Genomic DNA, 25,896 nt, shown 5'->3' with positions numbered 1-25,896 from the left:
TTAAAACTAATAATTAAGATGTATAAAAATACCATAAAATGTATTTATACACGGTGTTTCATGACCAGGCAACGTAAACTGCGAGCGAAATCCGTTCAAATGACGTACTTTGACTTGACTTAACCCTAGTACTTCAATGGATTTCGCTCGCAGTTTACGATGCCTGTTCATGACCCACTGAAAACCTAAAAACAGTTTGTTCAGAATCGATAGGAGAATCGATTGCGCGATGTTTTAATGGGGGTATTTTTTATTATTATTTATTACTTTTACATGCCCATTCTACAAGTTTGTAATGCAACAATATCAATAACTAGCATTTGACACCTTATTTGTCAATGAGAGACACCCTTAACTGGCCATTGGTCAGGTTTTCAGTGGCTCAAGTAACACCGTGTAAATGGATAAATGTTTTTTTTTTTGCATTAATTATTTTTATATGATTTTGACCCAGTTCTTTCACTGATATGCGTTAAAATTGTTAAACAACAAACGAAACCGTCAATGCCATCTATTCGAGGGTAGGCCAAAGGTAGTGGCGCCATCTGTCCGACAATGTAATTTTCTTGATTTTCGAGGCACGTTTTTTCCTTAGATTGTATCCATCTATTACGGAGTTACGTATCTTTGAATTTGATGAAAGAAAAGGTATTGAAATATTAGTATATTTTATTTGGAAAACCTATACTTTAAAATATGTTCGTCGTCAAAAGCTTTTGTATTAATTTAATAATTATTATTATTTTTGCGTACCTAATAAATAATTTCATTGTGTTGTATTATAACGAATAGATGCCGTTTAGGTATTAAACTTATAAATTATTTAATTCGTAAAGCTCGTGTTCGTTATCAATTAACAATTCAATTAAAAACCAATCATAAATCAAAGCCTCTGATATTATTCCAATGAGGTAGTACCTATCTAGTGATAAAAATGTTAACCCCGTGATTACTCACAATAACGACTGTATTGAATTGCACGTGCACAACCGGAGGGCAGCTCCTCACCATAAGATAATCATTTGTATTACCATTTAAGTCTAATTAATCGGTATCGCATTGTTTAAGAATTATGTATAATTAATTTAATTACATAGTCTTCTCACAACTTGTCTAGGAGGTAATCTCAGCAACCTTCATAACTGCTTTGTGCCTACCACTATTATGGTTATATGCATGATCCCATAATAAGCGCATCAACTGTTACATATGCCAGTACAAAGTACCGGAAGCTGTCTTATATAATATTATACGTTAAATATTATTTTTTTCGTAGTTACTTGTTTCGGCTTGTACTTGACTCAAATTGAGAAATTCGAAATAAGATTAAAACATTTGCTCTATAGTCTTATCGCAATGAACATTTTAAAAATTTGAAGCATTTGCGCAATTAAGTACATAGTTTCGTACTAAAGCTTCGCATTAAATTTTACTTTTTAACAGATAAAGGATAGTCAAGGATAATAATCATAAATTAACATAAGTACTTAGTTCGTAACCTCCCACAATAATTTTGAAAGGATAAATACAAAAGGGCTTGTGTGAACAGATTTTTGCTGTAATTTTATCTAGATCCATCGCGTACGACTATATTATAATTTTATTAAAAAATCCCAGAGAATGGAAAAGAAAAACTTATCACTCATGTACAACAGGTATAGCGGAAGCCGCTCGACCCCAATTTCAAAGGAATACCGCAAATCGATGTACAGGTTAGTACAGTACAGTTGGTATAATTTGTTTAGTTATTGACACAAAATATCAAGGTTGTATCCTCCAGCTACGATATACCTTACTAATTTTTTTTTGTACAATATACCACAAATGAAACGTAATATCTTGATATCGAACCCCAAGAAAGCAATTTTGAAAATAATATCATTAACAATTTTTTTTTTTTTCAATTTTACAAAGTGACACAGTTCTACTTCAATACCTATTTCACTAGACTTATGGAACTATAATGCAGATACGGTACATATTAATCATAAAATGATACGTAATATCCATATATCGAACGGGAAATAACTCTTTAACCCTTTAACTGCGCCTTTTCATCGGTTGGTATAGTTTGTTTTGTTTTTGACACAAAATATCAAGATTGTATCCTTCAGATACGATATATGTACCTTACTGATTTTTTTTTGTACAATATACCATATATAATACGTAATATCTTGATATCTAACCCCAAGACAGAAATTTCGAAAATAATTTCTAAGATTTTTTTTTAATATTTTTCATGTGTATAATTTTTCAATATTACAATATTGAGAAATTAAAAAAAAAATCTAAATGAAATTATTTTCAAAGTTGCTTTCTTGGGGTTAGATAATAAGATATTACGTATCATTTGTGGTATATTGTACAAAAAAAATCAGTAAGGTATATCGTAATAATTGTGATTACTTACATTAGTTGGACATTTTTAAATTGTATTTTTGAATTTATTTGATAGTGTAATGTATATTATAAAAATTAAATTGTATTTTTGAATTTATCAAATAATGTAAATTATATGTACATAATATAAATTCGTGTAGATTAGTCTAGGATAATTTATATTGTAATTTTATATTATGAGAATAAATATCTAAATCTATCCACAAAAAAACTGTATGTTTGCAGTTTAACTTCAACTAAATGTGTAACTAGGTACGTACGTGTATATTCAATGTATATGTGTAGGTACATATAACATTAATATAACAATAACATTACAAAAGGTTTGAGGAACGGTTAATCAGCATGACGGAGAGTGGCCGCGTCGGCGAGCAACGAACTCTTGCGGGTTGCTCGGTGCCGGGATTTGCCTATGTTTATCACTTTTGTGGACCGCCGCGAAAATTCTGTCGTGCCCCCGATTATCGTCGGGGCTTCTTTCGCGCATTAATGACTTAAAATTTTGTAAATACAGATGCGGTAAATTCTCTATATTTATTGATATGTGGATAATGTAGATATTAGAATTTGATTTGTATTGATAATGTTTGTTTTACACTTTTACCTAATTTTCACCTAATCCGCTATATAACCTGAACAACTGCCATACTTATTGATTATTATCAGCGCAATAAATTAGATGTAATTATGAAACCAAATCCTAACAAATAAAACCACAATAGAAATTCATTTACTTATTGCCATTGTATCAAAACAAAGCACTTTCTTTTACTTTCTATCGCAAATGAAATAAAGAGTAGGTGTCACGAAACCATCTGGAAAATATATTTTTTGTTACCCCAACAGCCGAGGCCGGAGAAAGGTGACCGCCTGGACCCAGTGACCTACTCGCGGAGTCTATACTTTCCTTATATGAAGTCTATTGTCTCATTCCTAAGTATTTTATTTTGTAAATTGTAAATATTCGCTGATAAGATACTAACAAATAGGTAGTTAAATTATTCTTAGATATTATGTTAATATTTAACTGTCGCTCAATCAATTGGTTTATTACTGCTACTTAATTAATATAAATACTAAGTAATTTTAACTATAAAACTCCCGTGAGACTCAAACATATTAGACTCACGTATTATTAAGTCGAATAGCTCGACATGTTTCGGTCCAATTTACTAAATAAATACTAAGTATAAGGAACCATCTCCAATAAATATGAGAAAGAAAATACAATTTAAAAATCTGAGACGAAGTTTCCATGCCATGCCTAGATTGCCTAGAATATCTTAGTTTAACATCGCATGAGTTGGCTTACAGTGTAATGCTGTAGAGATGAAGGTTTTAATTAGAGTCCAGTCGAGCCCCTCGGTATAAATAGCCGGGATGCTGCAGGACAGGTTGTCAGGTAGTCCTAGTTACACCCGGCTTGGCTTGAAATAAAACTAATAAGCTTAAGTAAACTTCGTCTGGAGGAGTAAATAAATAAAGAATATTCGAAGTTTCAACAAAACCGGCAAGTCAAGTTTTATAATTCAGTAGAAAAAGTTAGATTCAACAAATGGAGGTGAACAATATGGCGCCTTCATAAAGTCAATTAGGTTTTACTGGCGGCCTAAGTACAGTTAATATGACATAAATGCCTCAGGTAGGTATTTAGTTTTCCAACTTGGGATCAGTTGTGTTACGGATTTCTATTACAACTTATTGGCCATTCTCACAACTGCAGACATATTTTCAGAGAACGACCGTTGTAAAATGTACGGTTATATTATACTTAACATGGACACTTCTAATAGTTTTGTGATGAAACATATCCAACATGCGTGTGATATGGATTTGCAATTTGCATACTTCAGTTTTCTGATGACGGCTAATTAAACGACCGTCAAGTGAATTAGTGGTTAATTAACTATTAATTAAATGAAAGCTTTTTAAACCGACCTGCAAACAAGTGGAAGTTCTTTTTTATATGTTTTCCGATTTCTCGAAGATAGCTGGACCGATTCGGACCTTTTTTTTGTTTTATAGGATTTTAAACTTCACTGTTAAGGCAGATTGTCTTTACGTCAGAATCTGATCCTAGAGAATTTAAGGCAACTCTTGAATTGAATAAAGATTTAGGTATTTTTATAGTAACTATAAAAATACTGCTTAGCTCTCGGAATAAAGATCATAAAATTATGGCATTTTTAAATATTTTGTGAAATAGTTTCTATATTTTTGTTAAAGATTATTAAATAAAGTCTGTATTGGTATAGCCAATTCAAAATCAACAGCAATTACGAAGTGTTACTATAGATGAAATTTTTTGAAGTTAAAAGACTCGAAATAAAATACTGACAACTAAGCAGACATAAAAATTCATTTTGTTATGGTTGTTGGTACGTATTTTTATATTTCCTTATTTAAAAGTAACTGTAACAACCTGTTTGTATACTTAAATGGGTTTATCATCTGTAATCAGTTAGCATTCAGTGTCGTTCAGTGATTCAAATTACTTACACGCTTAAATTGTGGGCGGTTTACGAGAATGTGTTGACCCGATTCGCGGTGCTCTTGCTAGGCCGGTCTGGGATTCTATTTCCGTCGCTTACAGAGCTCTTACCTCAGACAACACCTGTATGAGTATGAACTTGATATCCGTATTAGCAATGCGTTATCGCAGATCACACTTATGCAAGTCCCGCCGATGCGAGTGCTTGGCAAGCAGTGGGCTGCGCGGGCGCCGGCTATTGCACTGAAGATCGCACCGGCCCCGGCCCAAGTGCAAGGCGAACCTCTCCACGTAACTCCGCGTTACGACAACTAAATGCCGACACGATTTATACTTTTTACACGTTTTTTGCGTGGCTTGAGCTTGCTGATATTTAAACGGAATGTTGTGCTTCTTTGACGTAATTTTGCTCTAGTTTTATCGAATTGTGTGAAATAGTGTTAATTAAACTATACCTATGTATCTTTAACAACTAAAGAAACGAAAGCGATTGAAGTGAATGTAAGTACCTAAATAAGAAGAATAACTAAAATTTAATGCTTACGTCAAAAAATTCAAACTTAAAGTTGATTCTTAATCATGCAAGAACGCAATGTTAGGCATAAAAATAATTACATTTACATACTTTAAAGGTAGCTGTTTGTTGTAAAGGCTCTCCTTTGAATATTTGCATCCAATTACAATATTAATATTCTTTTACAAAAAAAAAAAAATAGAAGTAAGTATAGTTTATACGTATGCAAATTTGGATGCACATTTTAAAATTATCCGAGTCGTGACGATTTACAGCGGTCGAAAAGAAAAAGGCAACATGCATAAATCGGAATGAATGTGCACTGTTCAGTCGGTGCACGTTTCGCTGGCGATTCGATATAGATAAGTATTGGGGATATATGTAACTTAAACGAACGTGTGTTTATCTCGTTTTCTCTATTCGAACATGGGTGTTCTGAGCGAGTTGAATTCCAACGGCAAAAACGTTGAGCCTGGTAATTTAATAATGCTTGCCATGTCAGTGGATGACGGTTCCCACATAGGTGGAATTAGCAGACAAAATTAATGTCCCAGGACGGTCGGGGCCTGCGCTTCAAGGAACAGGTTTATGAATTCAGCATCTTTTAAATCGCTGCCAAATCAACTTACACCAATTAGACATGTTTTTTTTTCAATTAGTGAACATTAAATTTAACATTAGTAGACTTATATAACTAGCTGTTAGCTGGCAACAGCCCGCGACTTCGTACGCGTGGATTTGTAACATTATGAAGCAAAGGATATCAGTGGGGACACTAGGGACGGTTAATCATTTGTTAATAATTATACAACGCATGAAATTTGTCTTCATTCCCCTAACTTTCAAACTTTCTAAGTTTCAAGCCCCTAAATGAAAAAAAATGTTCTCGATATAATCCCTCTCAACATTTAGATTTTGAAGTCCACTATTTAAAAAAAATGTTCGCTCCCGCTGCAAACTTTATTAATACTAACTTTTCAAACACGGTGCAATCAGTTTTCGAAAACGAAAACTTGTACTACATATAAACTTACATCCCCTTTAACTCCCTTGGGGTAGAATTAGTAAGAACGTTGAAATAACTTTTTTTGTAATATTATACAATGCCTTTCTAAGAAGTTTCAATAAGCATTTGTAATGGATTTAAACTATCAACCCCTTTTTAACCCTTTTAGGGGATGAATATTTAAAAACGCTTAGATTACTTTTCTTGTATTCTAATAATATGCCTTTATACAAAGACTGAAGTCATGTACTCAAAAAAAGGGTTTGATCTCCATACAAACTTTCAACTTTTTTTTTACCACCTTGGGGAATGAATTTTCAAAAATGCTGAAATAAGTTTACTTGAAACTTGGTAGAAAGGTATTTAAATAACAGTAATTAAATACCTTTCTACGAAGTTTCAAGTACCTAGCTTAAAATAAAATTAGGACCCCTACAAATTTTCTACCCCTTTTTAACCACTTTACGGGATGAATTTTTAAAAACGCTGAAATACTTTTCTTAAATTCTAATAATATGCCTTTATACAAAAGATTCAAATCCCGCACTCAAAGAAATATTTGATCTCTATACAAACTTTCAGCCCCCTTTTTTATCACCTTGGGGGATGAATTTTCAAAAACGCTAAAATCAGTTTTCTACTCTTTTAATGATATACCTTTTTTCTAAGTTTCAAATTAGTAGCTTAAAATAAAACTTGAACCCCATACAAACTTTGGACCCTCATTTCATCCCCTTAGGGGATGAATTTTGAAAAATCCCTTCTTAGTGGATACTAACGTTATAAAAACTACCTATTATGAAAAATTCAGCTCTCTAGGTTCAACGGTTTGGGCTGGGCGTTGATTTAAGTGAGTCAGTCAGTCAGTCAGTCAGTCAGTCAATCAGTCAGTCAGTCAGGACTTTTACGTTTATATGTATATATAGATTTATTGTGGTGTTTCGGATATATCGATACAAACAGATCTTGTATGATCTTATCCGCCTTAAATTAAATACATGCATTTACCCCTGCGTCAAAAAAAAAGGTTATCGCGTCATTTGTTTTGCGACCACCAAATGCTTCAGCTTTTACACTGATCTGTACCTATGTAGTTTTTACAGTCAGCCACCCGTTAGCACATGATTGGCGCGAGAGTATCTCGCCGCGACATCGACTACCGGTTAAGTAAAAGACGGGTAGTCTATCTTGCGGCGAGATACTGTCGCGCCAATCATGTGCTCGGCCTACAGGTGTCATATCATATCACTGAACAAGCGTTGTACATATAACAATTAATTTACACATTATGCCCCGCTGCAAATGATAATTCGTGAGAGCCATTTGGAAATTTCTTTAGAAGTCAAGATCATTGACACAAAAATACCGCTTAGAGCTAACCGTTGTGCGACTCCTGACCCCTCCGCCATCAGCCTTTCGGACAATGCGCGTGCGATTTTTTTCACAATGGTGTGAGTAAACTATTACTATCAGTAACTACCTCTTAAAAGTTTCCTCGTTAGCAAATGAGAAATTTACGATCGTGAGCGCTTAGTCAGACTGTCAATGAAGACCGACCTATTCAAGTTAGATGTAGTATACCTATTCATTAAAACAAAGAGTGTCTCAGACAAAATACTTTCTCTTAATAAGCGAATTCTTTTACTATCTAAGGGCCACTTGCATCATTCACTAACTCGGGGTTAACCGGTTAAACCTGGTGTTACCATTATTACCAGTACAATTTGACACTTACGATTTACCAGTACGATTAACCCCGGGTTAGTGGGATGGTGCAAGTGGCGCTAAGTGGGTTAAATTGTTAAAGAAAAGCCCCATTGTTATTAAATTAGCCGATAAGGAAAAAGGTCACATTTATGACTCGCCCTCTGAATACAGTGACTTGTTTTTAGGGTTCTGTACCAAAAAGGTACAAAAGGAACCCTTATGGTGCGACTCTGTCCGTCTGTCTGTCTGTCTGTCTGTCTGTCTGTCACATTGCTAAATATCTCGAGAACTACTAAAGCTATCGATTTGAAATTTGGAATAGTTATGAACAGCGCTAACCTTAACACATTGGAAGTGTAATTTTATTTTAATGCCCAATATATAGAGGGGGCAAAAAGTCAAAGTCTAAGTTACTAGGTCGAGTGGGATATCATTTGAAAGAGCTCGAATTGAACATTACAAAAAAAATTTTTATTTGTTTTTTATAGTAAAAAAAATTTATTTATTAAGGAAAATGTGAAAAAAAAAACATTCCCCCCCCCCTTATCTCCGAAGTTTACGAACGAAATTTTTACATTATAATAACATTATCAAAATATTACAGGAAAAATATACCTAATCACACCTCTCTTAAAAACTTTTTTTAATTATCAAAAAACATTTTTTATATTAATAACGGGTCACTCACGTATTTTGAGTCGAAAAACGCTCGACATGTCCCGCCCGTTATTAATATATTTTATATGTCTGTGTCTCACGGAAGTTTTGTTATTAAACATTTTCCAATTTAATTTGCAATATAAGCCCATTTGCGGGTGTTTGAAATATCTATGAGATTACACTAAACATACCTTTTTCAAATAAAATAAAAATTGTTGAAATCGCTTTACATGATAAAGAATTAAGTATCCTTGAAATACCAACATACATATAGGGCGCGCAAATTAGTTAGCCAATTTGTCGATAGATGGCGCTGTACACAATTCGCATAATATACTTCTGGTCAAGTCTTTCGTGATTCTATGAGAAAATTTAGAGTTTGTACAGAACCCTCGGTGCGGCGCGAGTTAAACGAACTCGAACTTGACCGGTTTTTTTCTGTTTTATAAATACTGTTTACTGTTTTTTTTTCTTACGATTTGTCGTGTCGTTTCCTTGATTATGCGGTAAATTTAAATTAAGTAGAGATTTAGAAAACAATGATGTTTTATTGAGGTTGCAGCAAATTTAGTTACCTATTTAAATATTACATTAAACCTGCGACGAAAATAATGAACAGAAAAAATTTAAAACTAAATTAAACAATTTAAGTTAGTTTTAATTAATTGTTTTCTATTGTCAATAAAAAAAATTCTTATTCTTATACTTCTTAAGTAACTTATAATAAAAATCTGACAAGCAAACATTTATTGCAGCTAAGTTCTTAATTTAAGGTCTCCCAATTTAATTTTCATGGGCCTACAAATTATCGGAACGTTTGTTTGTATATTTGTTTCACAATCACGCTAAAACTGCTGAACTTGAATGCTGAAATATGAATGAAAGTTTGCACACAGTTTACAGACTGAAATGAGGATACATATTTTTATCCCCAAAATGTATTCCCTAAAATGTTACGATGAAATGTAAATACGAGAAAGTGAGTTTTGAGACTTTTGAGTAGCATTTTAGTAGTGAGAGGGGAGGATCAATCTTGACCAGTAGCCAGTACCTCCTGTAGAAGATTGCTTATTATTCTTATTAATAAATTACAAAGCACCATTTTTTGCCAAAATTGTACACCTGTACGTCGAGGATAATCGCGATTCGCGAGTGTGGATAAATTAAATTAGCCAGTAGTTACAGCCGAATATAATTATTGTTAATCTTCAAGAAGCGATTACATAATAGGTAAACTATCCTTAGTAGCGCGTGTCTTCACGGTCAGATGAGTGCGGTGCTCGTTTACACCGATATCGGTGTTCGTGGTGGCTGCGCACACGACTAAGGAGGTAATTAAGTGAGCTCACGGAAGTCCATTCATCATTATTCATTAGCAGCATCACTTAGCCCGAGCCACGTTTCCTGGGTTTTTCAGAAGCAAAGCAGATGAGTTCACGCGTGCCGCGCGGCTGCGCTCGGCGGCGCACGCTCTGCCATATTCATACGACCGACCGAAGCGCATCTTACATCACTTATTTTATTGTTACACCCTCTCGTAACACCTACATACACTAGGTACATCATCAACATGATTCGCGGAATCATCGTTCGACGCGCTGTACGATCTTATTATCATAAGTCTAACGGTGCAGTACTGTTTTTGCATTCCAGGCAATCATAAATCGATATGTTAGTGTCTAATATCATTAACATATAGAGTCGCGTATTTACCTTGAAATGAATTTAAATATGTATATGCCTTTATAGAGAATCAGCGCTCAAAGTAGCAGCGCCGCAGCGCTGATCACCGTCAAGGCACGTTAAGGAATGGTTGAGTGGAACAACAGCGATGACCACTTCGCGCCGGGAGCGACACTACTGTCGGATAATGACTGCTCGAATTGCGGCGATGTAGATCACTAGAGCATGAGATCAGTTACTTGTTTTATTTTTTTCACTTAAAATCGATTCTCGATGAGTTATGGCCACCTCACCTCGATTGCATCGGAAACCACCGCAAGCAATTTTTGTCGTAACGTAATCTAACACAGCGTCTCAAACAAATGTAAAAATATTGACACCTCTAACACAGATAAGGTTGAAAAGTTGCTTAATCTGGGAAATAGATACAAAACTTCTCGGTAAAATATAAACAAGTGCCGTTGCCGTTATATTTTCACAGCGACAAGCTAAAAGAAACGCAACAAGGTCCGGCCCGCTGTCACAATACTTACAGTATTTCAATTAAGTTTGATAGATCGACCTCTATATGAGAGGTGTATGTTTATACACAAAGAGAGAAAGTATCAGAACAACATCAACATTTATTTTAAAAAGAAATAACATATGTCAAATGAGCTTGGTTGTTTTCATCGTCGCTGGAGTGTCAAACACACAACAATTATTGCCTAATTTGTATTTGATATAAGTATTTAAAAGAATAAGGAGCCTAACTAACCAAGGCTTATTTCAATGAATAGTGTAACAGGATATTATAATTCAAGATATTGAAGTGAAGAATGCTGAGGTGATTTGATATCGTGGAGATCAAGCGAAGTTAACGGTCGGCGGCGAGTGAACGACACCGTGCGATCTGCGCCGGCGCATCTCATCGATAAGCGTATTGATTCATGAAACGTATACCAATTATCGATTTATTGATAACATTTTATACATACATTAATTAATGAGGTGTAGAACAAAACTACTAGAGCTCGAACAACTTAATTAGATATATAATGCATCTACGCGTTGTTGTCTGGACTCACTGGAGGTATACCTTATTTTATTTACTATGGCGGGATTCCATTTGAAACTGCACAAAGAGAACCTAAATGTTGATCTATTGTTTAACAATTGCTTTACGAACTCTGCTCTTCAAAGTCGGCGTGTGACATTACTTCACTGTAGCACCACCGTATTACCTACAGTGAAGTAATGTCGGGGTAAGCGATATTTTATTGTATTTTTTATTTATTTATAGACAGTTTTATTTATTATCTACATAAATACCAGATATCAGTTTTTAGGTTTTGTTAGTCACCTAGAAACCCATAGTTTCGCCATGTCTGTCCGTCCGAGGCTTTGCTCCGTGATCGTTAGTGCTAGAAAGCTGCAATTTGGCATGGATATATAAAATCATGCATTGCGAAAGAACGGTAGGTAAAATAAAAACTTTTTTTTTGTGTTTTTTTTTTTCCTATGTCCCAATAGTGTGGGATATCGTTGGATAGGTCTTTCAAAACGAATACGGGTCTCCGAAAACCATTTTTTGATAAAGTAAATATTTTCGGAAATAATAAAGAAAAAAATATGTGTCCCCCCCGCTAACTTTGCAAACAATCTTCTCTTCTTAGTAAAAAGACGTACAAAGCGCTGCAAATGCTTTTAATGTACAATGACACTTCTTTAGGTACTAATAGCCCCCGTTTGGCCTATTTTGATAGAATGGTAACTACGAGACCCTACACTGAGCATGGCCCGACATGCTCTTGGCTGATTTTTATTAATTAATTATGGTTAATAATGATCGTTTAAGTGTAATAATAATGATTGTTTAAGTATTATGTAGTTTTGGTCTCGCCGACAATTCGGCTGTTCCTTTTAGATTGCTATACGCTATACTATTAACAAAATAAGTAGTGGCATTATGTGCCTAATAAGTGTACTATAATAAATATGCATTGTATTCGAACTTCAGCATATTTTCGCAATAAATAACCTTTTCCGGGATTTGAACGTTAGCAACAACTTCCTATACTTTGGTGTAGAAAAAAAATATTAATTATAATCTTATTAACTAAAGTATGCACTAGATCACATTCTTGTGTAAATTTTAAAATTGTCTAGCCGGTTCAATAATTACACATAATATTCAACAATTTCAACATGCTAGCATGTAGGTTTTGCTTATATCTATAAAAAAATACAGTCAGTCGACAAAGCCGTCTAGACAGGGCAATCGTGCGGGGTGCGGGGGACGAGGAATAGATCGCCTTAGCGATCGCAAACCCGCACCCGAGCTGCATACATCGCCATTTGTTAGTAGCTCGGTACTGCTTACAGGGCTAGCGTGCCTTATTAATTGTCACATATTATTTTGGGCAGTTGTGTAAAAGTCCGTAGCACAGTAGGGTGTCGGCATTTCCGCAAACATCAAAGGCGTCGGTCCACTGTTACTTTTTACACTGTGTCTATACTATGGTATGTACAGTTCAAACATTCAATAAATAGGTGAAGGCAATATGATATTAGTTTGTAAATTTAACATGTATATTAGTTGAAAATATTTTAATTTGTGTTTTTTCAGTAGACACACTACTATTTAAACTATAAACTGAAATAAATATCATATACGAAGGAAAAAGTGACCAAAGCCTCCAGTGTCCAGAGCTGGAATCGAACCAGCGTCCCCCGTTTACCGGACAGGTGCCTGAACCGCTCGGCTATCCGAGGTTATGTTTTAATAATCTTAACGTTCCCGAAAAACTCAAGAGCCTAAACTAGTGATATTAAAACTCTTTACTAAGTTATTTAGGCTCCTCAATTCCTCATCAATGCGTCGTTCTGTAGTTTGCTGTAGGTAGGTACTTACTTACAACTGAATTGGTACCAATTTCCACCGGCTTGGCTAATGAGCAAGTTATCCTAGAGGCATTAAAAAAGCACACCAAAGGCACGGCCCATCTCCATCTATGCATAATAATGCTTTATTTATCAAATATATACATGTTAATAAATTGGTAAATCATATTGAAGAGGTAAGGGTAAGAATAATATTATTATTTTGACGCTAAATCACAAAAAAAATAAGCATTTTATTCAAGTCAAAACAGTAGATGCTATAAAAGTGACTCACTTTTAATCAATAGCCTTCCTAAAAGCGCGATAGATTCGTGCTTAATATAATTTCCCAGCGCCTATATGATAACTTCTTACTCTCTTATGTTAGTGAACGATTTGATACCATTTTAACGATCATTGTCAGGTACTGTTGACCGCGTAACGGGAACGGCCCACCGCCGGCCCTAAGCCGCGTGAAGCGTTCCGATCAATCCGATGGATTCATAAACCAGAGAGAAAATGGTAAAGACTGCTTACCGCCATACAAAGCATTTTTTTGTTCTTAGTAAACTTTCGTTGCCCTATATTTTTTTCTCCTCCAGCACTTCTCTTTGTCAATTAAATGACTGCTAGTGATATCTAAATCAATTTCATTTGAAACACGGCGCGAGGGTCGGCGCGGGGGTGAATCAGTACAACCGCTTAGCAGTCATCATATGAATATTCATACAATATACCTAGTAAACTGTTGTATACTTTTTTAGTGCTAATTTCTAGGCAAAGATCTATTCACCAAATTGAGTTATTCTTGTATAGGTACTTACTTCGATTTTATTTATAATTTCGATTGGTTTTAGGTGTGTGCTGCTGTCTTTGAAAACATATTTTGCGCAACGGTACATAATTGAATTTTAAGAACCCTTTTTATGTACCTGTTGCACAAAATATTAATTCTGACCATTTAATATAACAGTGTTGCCTCCCTGTCACACGTACGAATTTACAAGTGCGGCAGAGAGGCAACACGTCGAACCTCAGCACCTAATCTAATTAACTTAATGAAGTTTCATTGTTAGCATGGTGGTGGGTGGTAAAGATATTGGTGATACTAATTCTTTTTTGATTTGTACAGTACGGCATGTAAAAATATACTTACATAAATAATAGAAATTTATATTAAGAGGCCGTAGTCGATTTTGGAGCAAAAATTTAAAATTGATAGATTTAGTCGTCGAAATTATACACGTTTTGTATACCCGAGATAAAAATATAGAACCATAACTATATTATATACGTACCTACCCCAATAAAAGGTACAAGATTTTGTATTATATGATATAACAGTATTCTTTTTATTAGTTTCTGACCTAAATAAAGGTTGTCTATGAACTTTACGAACAATGCCTTCCAACCATCGTGGAAAATGTTCAGTTATACGCGCATATCTACGTACGCGTTTGACGGTTATCTTTAAACGAAATCGCTTATAAATGACTATGTGATAATCTCTACGTATTTAATTTGTTTACAGTTTAACCTATCAAGTTATCATAGGTAATCAAATGGATAGCTACATTAATCTAGATAAAATATGTGCCGATAAAGATATTAGGAATAATGTAATAAAATGCGCGTAGATAGATGACACTTACTATTAACCGAAAAACCTTTACCTACCTAACTTACTTCAGATACCTGCACAAGGTCTAAAATTCTAAACACTAGTATAAAACTTTCCGACTCGCGGCTTGAAGGAAGAACTTGAGACGACTCAAGCATGAAATACGTAAAACAGTTTTCAGTAAAGTCTGCGACTACTTTTAGCTGACCAAAGTCGATGAGCAAAGCTTTGCGAATTTTGCGATAGGAATCAATTCCACTTTTGCAGTTTGCGTACATTTGCGCTCGTGGCTTACTCGCGCTATGAGCGCAGTTAGATTTGATCAGTGTTAAGAAAGAATACAGCAAAAATAAATTACCTGAGGGCGCAGCGTGGTGTGTCTGGAGTACATGTCATGCTGGTAGAAGCTGGTGGGCGAGAGCGGCGGCCGGTACTTCTTGTGGCCGTAGCCCATTGTGTCCATCGTGTGCATCCTGTATGTGCTCTTCACATCTGTGGTTCCTCACTCGCCAGTTGACAACATTGTAACTGTAACAACAGAAGTAAAAATAATAATCATAACTCCCTTATTCATAAAACTTATCAGACATCTTCTAACAAGCACAAGTGTCAATATGACGGATAAGGACAAACAATTAACGGCTTGCTAGATTTGACAGATGTTTATGATATGAATGAATAACGCTATATGGTCATCTTCATATTGGATGAGCATCCGCACAATGCTTCTGTTTGTGAGCAGTACAACGCTGTATGTGTATACGTACATAACCACCTAACAACCGTATTACAAACTGTACTCAAGCTTAATAACACTTTAAAGTACCAATGCGAACGTATAAAAACCAAATCAGTGATAATAAAAATTCGATACCTCATTTGAGAATGTAGGCGCCTTCGATACTGCACTCAGCAGGTGTGGCAATATTAGTATACATTACATACAATAGGTAGTTGGCAGACTTAACGGTACTTTAAATAAATAGTACTTAATAATATTTCTGTCTAAGGCCTATATTTATTGGATTTCTGATGTGGAACCTCTCGACTATGGCAATATTAAAAGGAAGGTAGATGTATGGTTATATTTGTATCGTTTGTATCTTTTTGGTGTTCCACCACTGCTGAACTTGAGAACAAAACCAAAGTACTGAAACAATTTAGATTTTTTTCGTAAGCACAAACAAACGAGACATTACATAATATTTAAAAAAAACATAGAATAAGATTAAAGTGCCACGAAATGGCCTCATCTCAGCATGCTGCTGGTGGCTTCCAGCGCTGATCTTCCGATTTTCCTCCATGTTTTAGTTTTAGTTTGTTTTTTTTTTTTTTTCATTTTCCCCCGCCTAGGTACGTATAATTTTGGGAGTCTGTTTGTGTGTTTCACTGTAGCTTCAGCCGTAGTATCAAAACTACTGAGCCGATATTTATGAATGAGATCTTGTGAAAAACATAGTCTGTTTGAAAATTTTCTAACGTTTTGATTATTATAAAATCAGTAATTGAATCATCGGTGTTTTAAAATATATAAATTAAAATGATTTGAGTATTTAGGGTACTAGGTTCTCAGGTTCTCACTCAGATACCTATTTTTTTTATGATGGTACAAAAATCTAGAGCACATGAAGAGCTCAATGAATTAGAGCTTGTAATTTCTACTTTCTTACCTTGTAGTCCTCGTCAAGCATACGCATTACTACGCAAACTAGGATTATGCGTATTTACGATCCTATTGTTATTGTGTATTGGTTTTTGGAAAGGAATGATGTACCGGGCGTACACTTGCTGCACAGCGACGGGCTGCGATGTGAGGTGCATAACTAAACACCCTCTGCCATTACAAAACTCCTCAGTTATACACATTCTGATCTATGACCACTTCAATGATAAGATTATTAAAAATACGTATATTCCTTGTCTTGCCTTTGCGAAATAGCCTTGGAAATAAATTAGTCAAATCTGTCAATTTTCCCCGCCGCGCCGGAAATTCACCGCAAACAAAATATTTTTTTAATAAAAAAAGTTTGTACGAACAAATAGTTTATAAAAAGTTTCGATTTAAATTCCTGGAGATACTATCCGGTTTTGACAGAAAACTTAACGAAAATGCCATTAAAGTACGAAAGAAGAAAATTATTTTAGTTTTTTTTTTACATATATGACAACCTCTAAGCGGCCAGTATTTTTTGTTTTAACTTTGTTAAGACGACTATACACTTCCGTACTAGATATGATGTGGAGAAAAGTTTAAAATATTTTTATGGCTGCTGTGGTACTCATTGGGGCAACCATGGGTCAACCACATGTCAACCATGACCACTCAGGGCACTCGGTTAACTATACGTTAGAGGGAGCAAAGAGAATATATACGATAGAGGGTTACTGTCATAGTAAATTTTGTAGCCTGAGTAAATTTACTGCCATCAATCGACACGCGATTAAAACTAAAATTGAAAATGTATAAAAATACCAAAAATAACTAATAATACATATATCGATAAATTATTTTTTCATTTGTTATCATTTTTATATGGTTTTGACCCATGTTATTTCACTAATATGTGTTATAATTATTAAATAATAAACGAAACCGTCAACGCCATCTAGCTGAGAATAGGCTAAAGGTGTAGGGGCCATCTGTCCGAGAATTTTTCTTGATTTCCGAGGCACGTTTTTTCCTTAGACTGTATTCATCTTATACGGAGTTACATAGGTCTTTGGAGGGAGTAAGCGTTATTGCGTTCTCGTTCTACCGCATAGCTACATCCATACTATAATACCCAAATTACTAACTCCACGCAGACGAAGTCGCGGGCAAAAGCTATAGTTTGTCAATGGACTGTCTCATTTCAAACATAGACAGAGAGAATCATACTATCTTTGTCTTACACTAGTACTAGCACCCAAAAGAAAAGGACGAGTATAGTTTTTTTGTTCTTATATACTGACAATTTCGAAAAAGTGCTTATTACGCTCTGACAAGTCTGTCACTCATGTCAATCCAATACGTTCTTCTTTCTAAGTTTGCCAGTGGTTCTGTCTAGCTCTTCAGTAGAGTAATAAAATACCCTAACAACGACTCGTATGCCTTTAAATTCATATTTACATTCCTTAATTCTTTCTTTATGGTGGTATTCAGTTATTGTCGTCTTTATTCTAATACAGTTTATTGCAAAGAACTAAAGTGCGGTTATTCAAATGAGCCTATAAGTTTCCGATAAAAATAATACATTAAGCAGACGTTTCATTTGATGATACCAGTTTTTGTTGGAGCGGTCGCTAGAGTAACGGGATCGAGTCTCGGGTACACTTTTAATCCTATATCCGTGTCTTTCTACACTTGTGTTTACATAAGAACCGGCTCCGGGCCTTCTGTTAGGGGGTCATGGGATATAGCAATTCGTTTTGACCGGTCAAACACCCCGTGCATCTATCAGCTGTGCCTATACCTTAGTTGTCTGGTTGAAGAGTGGAAAATGAGGTATGTGATATTTAACAATATGAACAAGGAAATATTTATATAACATAGCCGAAGTTTGGAGCACTTAGAAGCCTACCCTAGCCTAGCCAGCCCTACCTGAGAACCTAATAGTGGTCCTGGGATCAAATACTTATTTAAAGGAATACCACCAATGTTTGATACCAACTTGTATAGTTATCATAGTATAATATAAGATATTACTTTTGGGCTAGGTCGATCGTTATTTTCTTATTTTATTAGATAAAAAATCTCAAACGATCTGTGATTAAGCGAAATGAGCCACCGCTTGCTACAACTTTTGTTATAGGCACTCATAGGAACGATCTCGTGGCTACCGGGCCTAATCAGCTTTGTTTGACCTTAGGAACAATCGTGCCATGCGGCATCGACTTTTGGGCTAGGTCGATCGTTATTTACTTATTTTATTAGATAAAAAATCTCAAACGATCTGTAATTAAGCGAAATGAGCCACCGCTTGATACAACTTTTGTCATTGGCACTCATAGGTACGATCTCGTGGCTACCGGGCCAAATGCGGCATCGCCTGAGTCTACTTTAAAAACGTCTTGAGAAGGTACTATCAAACACTAGTCTTTTAGGGTTATAATCGCACAAATCTAAAAATGAAAAGAAGTTTTCGAGGTTTATTTTTTATTTTTGACAAAGTTGCGTTCGGCAATCGAGGTCATAAACTTGGATTATTCATTGATTGGGCCAACATCATAAGCAAGTCTGCAGAAAATCAGAACTATCGGATTTGACGCAAACGCTAAAGGTACTGGATTATAAAGTATCCGTCCTTCACTTAGATACATCGCAAAAAACACCTATTACTTACCTACTCGTAAAAAGAGGCTTATGATTAATATCCACCACCAGTTTTGTGGTCATGTGTTATACTTTTCTTGAAAACTGAAGGTGTGTTTTCTTGAAAACCTATAAGTCCCCGGCAAGCTCGGTTTTCCATACAAACGTAGTTACGCTTTCATTTTACATACCTATATTTTTGAAATGGTCTTTTCACTAGTTTTCATTTGGTACCCATATTGCTATAGTAAGAAAAAAAAAACAATCCCTCCCCCTCCCTTTTTTCATTAGCGGGCGTCATTTTCAAAATTTATATAGCCTATGTCACTAACACAATTTTGACAAATTCAACCACATCTCATATGGGCTAATTATGCCACTTGTGTAGTCCTGACAGTTTACACACTTTTTGTCTAAGCCATGATATTGGCATAATAATATATTAAGTATCTACCGTGTTTTGTTTTTGTCTGATGAGGCATGAGCAGATATTGAATACTCATTGACAAAACGAAGCCTGACCTCTGCTCAGGGCCAGCCGTTGCAAACGCCTAGAGACCGCGCGATGAATAGGTTTTTTACCATCCCATGTTATGATACAATTTTCGTGTTCTTATTTTTTCTCAACCGCAAAAACCTTTGGCGTGTAATACTTAATTGTTGATCTATATCGGGAAGTGGATGTTTTAGTCATCATATTCCAATCAGCGGTCTTCTTTTTGATTAAGAGGATGGTGGACGACCGCTTCTTCACACAAACGTAGACCTATAGATTCAGTCAATTCCTCATTTTTCAATTGCAGACTACGTTTGTATGCAGTAGCGGTCACGTGACTTCGTCCCCGTCTTAAGGCGGTTCCCTGAGCCAGAAGGCGAAAAATCTCCTTATATGATCATATTTTTCTAAGAGACGTTGATATTCGTAGACGCGAAAAAATATATGTAGTTCTTGATTATAAACTAATTACATACCTACATATACCTTATCCTATTGTAAGTACAAAGTTTCAAAATAATCTAGTGAGTTCTTTTAAGATGAGAGCGTAACTACGTTTGTATGGAGAACCGAGCTTGCCGGGGACTCTTAACCTTTTCGACGCCGTGTCAAACACAAAAGCTGTCGCCCAGACGCCACGTCACCGAAGTGTCAAAACTGAAATTGATTTTTATGCGAATGCACGTAGCAGAGTTGGGCAAAACTTATCTATTTACGAATAACCGGGAAGATAACTAAATCATCTTTTAATTGAAATAACTAAATAATCCGTCATTTGTTATTTTGAATTTATCTAGATCAGTTTCATTTTTATCTAGATAAATTAGTTGGGATTTTAAATAATAGATGAATGTCAGTAGTATACAGTGTCAGTGTGACGGTTTGACCCGACGTGACATTCTATGAATTTATTATTATAAGCTTACTTCAATAACAAACGAGGCCAGTTATCTTCATCTAGATAATTTATCTAAATAAAAAAGTTGTCAACGCACTATTTGTGATTGAATTTATCTTCGAATAAAAGTATTTAAAATGATTTTATTTGAAATAATTATCTAGATAAGAAATTATCGCCCAACTCTGGCACGTAGGTCTTTGTTGCTCTGTGGTATGTGACGGATTAATCGGTCTTTGGCGTTTGACCTGCGGTGCCGATATATCCGTCTTTGGCGTCCAAAAGGTTAATGCCGAAACAAACCAATTTAAGTAAGTTTTTAGTGATGCATACTTGGTTCTGTTCATCAATGTCCCATTATCTACTTCGATACTTTAGGCCCGATTCATATGTTGATTAGTGTTAAGTGCCAGTTCATAATTATACATTTAATTGCTACTAAACGCAAGTAGCAAATGCATTAACTCGTACTTAACACTAATCAATGCGTATATCGGGCCTTAGGTTACTTTTTCTTCTATGTATAAAATGGCTCTTCAACTACACTTTTCAGTATTATCATTAAACAAATATAGGTATGAATATCAATAAACTAGGCTTTATACTCACGTTGAAAATTAACCTTTTCGACGCCGTGTCAAACACAAAAGCTGTCATCCAGACGCCACGTCACCATTAATCGGTCTTTGGCGTTGAACCTACGGTGCGTATATATCGGTCATTGGCGTCCAAAAGGTTAAATAAAGTGAGAAGTAGATACTGTTAGATGAAAAACGCATTAAGTTAAATGAAACCTTCGATAAATAAACCAATTATACCAAATTATACAGGGTGTCCTTAGCCATTGGACAAAGCCGAAATGTAGATATGCATTAGGGTATTTAGAACCAGTATACAATGTATCATATAACAACAGGTGTAGCGGTTACGAAGAAATTAACAAATTACGATTTTTTACTTTGGAGCAGCCCGTATGTGTTAGTAGCTCCTGAGGTAATATAAATAGTATGAAACCTTCTTCTACCTTTTTGATTAATATGACACTAATAAGATTCTGAATTTTGACAAATGTCATCTTTGCCACACATTTTCGAACAAGTTGTCAAAAACAGTGCGAATGATAAATACAGTATCTAGTAGTATCTTTTTGCTGTCGATTATTGAAAATAACTTGTTTGAAAATTTATTTTTTTGTCTTTTGTTCTAATTAAAAAAATATTAACGTTAGAGCATTCCTGAGAAGTAACCCTACGTGGGATTTCAGGGTTTGTCCAACGGCTAAGGTCACTCTGTAACCCTGTATACTGCTAACTGCGGCTCTTGTATCAAAGCTTACGACTCTTCCTCACTGTGTCGATTTTAAGCAGAAATATCTCTTTGAGAAGGTTACAATATTACGGCAGGAATACTATTGCAAAGTTATGTTCCAGTTTACAATAGATATCTAACGTAAAGAGTTTCTAGAGGTCATAACACGAGTTACGCGTCGTTAACACGTAGAGCACGTTGCCTCACCTGGAGGCCTTGCCGGTGCATCGCAGACATCGCAGTTACATGTTACAGTTGACTCACAGACCATGAGCACCGTGGGAAATAATTGCTGCTTATCAGTAAGGTTTTGCGTTTACATGTTTTGAGCTTTTGTTGTCATGTAACGTTAATCTTGCTTGCAGCTTGGTTACATTTGCTTGTTGCTATTGGTTGTCAGATAGAGTTAAAAAGATGTCGGCGATATTTAAAAGCCTCAAGGCTAAAGCTTACCAGGGATTCAGAGATACCGTGACACATGGCGCTGTTATCCATAAGAAATCAATTTAGCTGGCCAAGAAAGCTGAAGAAGGAAAGACTTTGGTTTAAATCCAACTTAAGTCACTACATTATCTATACCATTTATTCCTGTAGCTAAGATTAACTAACATAAGCAACACGCACGACGAGCTATTTATTTCAGTTACTTAGGAAACAGATACCTACCTATACTTATAGCTATTAGCATTGAACTATTATTACTAACGTATAGAAACGGCACAGAGAACCAGTATTTCGCGCCATGAGTTGCTGCCGTTTTGGCATCAAACCATAGAAGCCGAGCGTCAATCTCGCGACCTAAACGCGTAAACGCCATGAATTTTACGGCGCTTACGACGTTTTGGTCGCCTGGTAGAGGTTGTGATTGCAACAATTTCAATGATTGGTTTGTCGTCTCTATAGTAATAATAACTCAATGGCTATTTGATGCATTGATTGGAGTGGTATATATGTGAAGCCTCCTTAGGTGTAAATTGTAATGGCTTTCTTATTTTACAAGCTTTTATTCAGTTTCACATGTCCCGTTGTTTGTCTGCTACTCAAATTTCAAATCAAATCTTGCAAGTTAAATTTGACCCACTTTCCGGTTTCCAATGAAGTTGAAATTATGTGAGTTGGGTGACAATGCATTATGGTACCATCAAGCTTATCTGATGATGGAGACAGGAGGTAGCCATGGGAACTCTGTCATCACAAACAACGCAACCTGCTTTGTGCTTGCAAGCAAGCAAGTTGCTTGTGGAAAGAAAAGAACAGTCAGAGATAAAAGCTTGTACAAAAAAATTTTTTTGCCAAAAACTTTTTTGATGTAGATTAGATTAGATTCGATACCTAGGTATTTGAGATTATTAGTCGATGTAAATTTAGCAGCTGCGGCCTACCTAGCTGTCCGTTCCAATACGGAACTAGCTTCTCTCAGAAAAATCGATTCCTTAACTATAAAATAATATAAATAATAGGCATGGCTCTCCACGGGCCATATAAGTAATAGCCAGCGATAATTCTACCGTTCAATCTTTCCAGTTTTGTGAGCAAATCTCCGTGATTCGCTTACTCTTAACAGTCTAAACCAATTGCTTTTAAAGAACCCTGCAGAGCGTAGCAAAAATAACAAGAAAACCCAAGAAGCTCCAGTAATTACTAAAAACAGTTATCATGTAACTACCGCGAGTACCGCGTAATGGAATAGTACATTTCGATGCTAGTGCGGAAAGTATGTCATTATCAGAATGACATTTCCGCACGTGTATCGAACGACGTTTTTTAATACAGTTGCGAAAAAATAAGAAAAACAACAAGTAAGGAATTCTAAACTTTTATATTATTAATTCTGTGACATCATTGACATTGACATTATGAAGGGGGGTTTTTTTAGCTGGGTGTTATTATTATTGAACCCACTTCAATGAGTTTTTTTTTTAAATGCATGTTCTATAAGACAGAAACAATTGTAAATATAAAGTATTGTACTATTATTACCCAAATATCGTTAATTACGATTATTTGTGTATCGAACACAAAAACACTATCGAATGTTGCCTTTGGAAACTTAAAGCAGAAAGAAAAAACGCCTCTTCTTTGACAGGCGTTCCCACGGCGTTCCGTTCCATTCAGACAACTTATTAAGAACGGTTTTTCAATATTCAATATAAATAAAAATAGACGTGTTATAATGATGAAGAGGTAAGTAATAAAATATGAAATATGTATATTTTTCGTATTCTTACATTAACAGTAGGTTTTTATGTTAATCAAGAAGTTTAAACGAAACTAATATTAACACTCATCAATAAGTAGTCATGAATTGGAACAAGAATAAATTTAAAAAAATTGGAAAAGTAAAAAACACTAGTTCGCGAAAACCAACTTTCCGCACGCTAAACAGCTACGTAAAGTAGCATTTTTTGAGCAACTGTATTAAAAAAGAATTTTTCACCCATAACCGCAAAAAATCTGTTTATTTTAAATTCATTAATTGAATGTTTCGTCCTTAGTGACATTTTCCGTGCTTCATACCTAACATTGTATAGGTGGATAAATATTTGCGTTGTTCCGGATTGTCTCATACCATCATCAAAAGTATGTGAAAATTGCGTCGGTATTGGTAAACAAACCCGCAAAGTTCAACGTTTCCGAGTTGCAGCGCGGTTCGCTGCAGCCTGCCCAATGTCAATGTCACCTTTCCACTCCGGCGCACGTGGCCGCTACGCCCGCCCCGCGCCCGCCGCCCTCGAGCGCCACCTGTAGTCACAGTTTACGGATCCATGTAGATTGTAGATTCACACCGTAGCCAATTTGAGCAAATTGACAAAGTATCGCTCGAGTTTGCGTCGATTTTACGCTTTATGATTTATGTTCCAGTTTTCTTGATGATGAATAGGGTTAAACATAATCATTTCTCATCATATGTAATTAAAGTAAAATGTTGAATAATATTGCTACAAGTCGTGATTGAGGTAGGTCCCTATTAAGTAACATGAGGTAATTTTGAACTAATGTACAGTCAGCATCAAAAGTAGCGTAGGTATCAGACTACGCTTCAAAAGATTTTCTGATAGCTTAGCAAACGAGATACCTATGTCTCTATATATAGAACAAACTGTTACAGATACTTTAGAATTGTCGAGGTAGGTATTATCTCTTATCTCTATTTGGAAAAGTAATCGAAGGTGGAAGATACTTTTGGCGTGTTGTTTCATACGCTACTATTGATGCCGACTATACTAGTGCACTGATTGATTCATAGGTACATATTTTTTTATAAATGTGCAGACGTATTATTTACCTCTCTATACCATTTACATTTATATATTTTGATATCTGATATTTGTGTAGGTACACGTATGTGTTTTGCAATTTGGATTTTTCGCAAAGCTTCGCTATTTTTACATACTTAGTGACTTAATTACGTTTTCATAGTTTTTATGACAACGACCTTATTGTGTTTGGCGCACGTCCTTTAAGCGATATCTGTTTACTATTTATTGCTTGCTATGTCTCAACATCGGATTTAGGAAGCTTCGCTTTGTCATTCTGGATTCGACCTCCATTGTTGTATGTACTGCTTGCCTCAATACATACAAAATCTGTTTGGCAGGCTGTCAACAAGCAGGTTGTTTAGTCCTAAAATGTCCTAAATCCTTAATAGGCGTGTTAGTAAATCTGGGTAAGATAACGTTAAAGTCGGAATTCGGCCAAGTACGGTACATGCTCGTGCGACGCGCAAGGCAAAACGTTAACGCGTACAGACAGTGGCAATAACAATAGAGCTAATTGCTTTAATATTGTACGATAGGGGCGTCTTAGACAATCACTGCTTAAGTAAGTACACGGGCTAATGACAAAAAACATTTTGATTATGAATACGCATTCATTGTGAGTCATTACAGATTTTAATTAATAGAGCTGTTCAACAACAGAACATAGTAGGTATACCTATAGGTATGCATCGTGGG

At 35.4% G+C, this 25,896-nt stretch overlaps 1 protein-coding gene and 1 long non-coding RNA gene across 3 annotated transcripts in view; one reads left to right on the top strand and one right to left on the bottom strand.

Annotated features, from left to right (window-relative positions):
• LOC134755813 (uncharacterized) overlaps positions 1–25,896 on the top strand; it is a 359,324-nt gene that overhangs the window by 268,009 nt on the left and 65,419 nt on the right. The gene's annotated exons all lie outside the window — the stretch shown is intronic.
• LOC134755744 (uncharacterized) overlaps positions 1–25,896 on the bottom strand; it is an 81,689-nt gene that overhangs the window by 51,469 nt on the left and 4,324 nt on the right. For both annotated transcript variants that reach the window (XM_063692291.1, XM_063692292.1), the window contains exon 2: positions 15,306–15,475. In XM_063692291.1, the coding sequence (XP_063548361.1) occupies positions 15,306–15,419 (114 nt within the window). In that variant the 5' untranslated portion in view covers positions 15,420–15,475. The remainder of the gene's footprint in view (positions 1–15,305; positions 15,476–25,896) is intronic.

Source organism: Cydia strobilella, chromosome 3 (genome assembly GCF_947568885.1).
Source record: "Cydia strobilella chromosome 3, ilCydStro3.1, whole genome shotgun sequence".
In the NCBI taxonomy this organism is placed as follows: Eukaryota; Metazoa; Arthropoda; class Insecta; order Lepidoptera; family Tortricidae; genus Cydia; species Cydia strobilella.
Note: the sequence above shows the minus strand (reverse complement) of the source record. Positions and strands in the feature narration are given on the sequence as shown.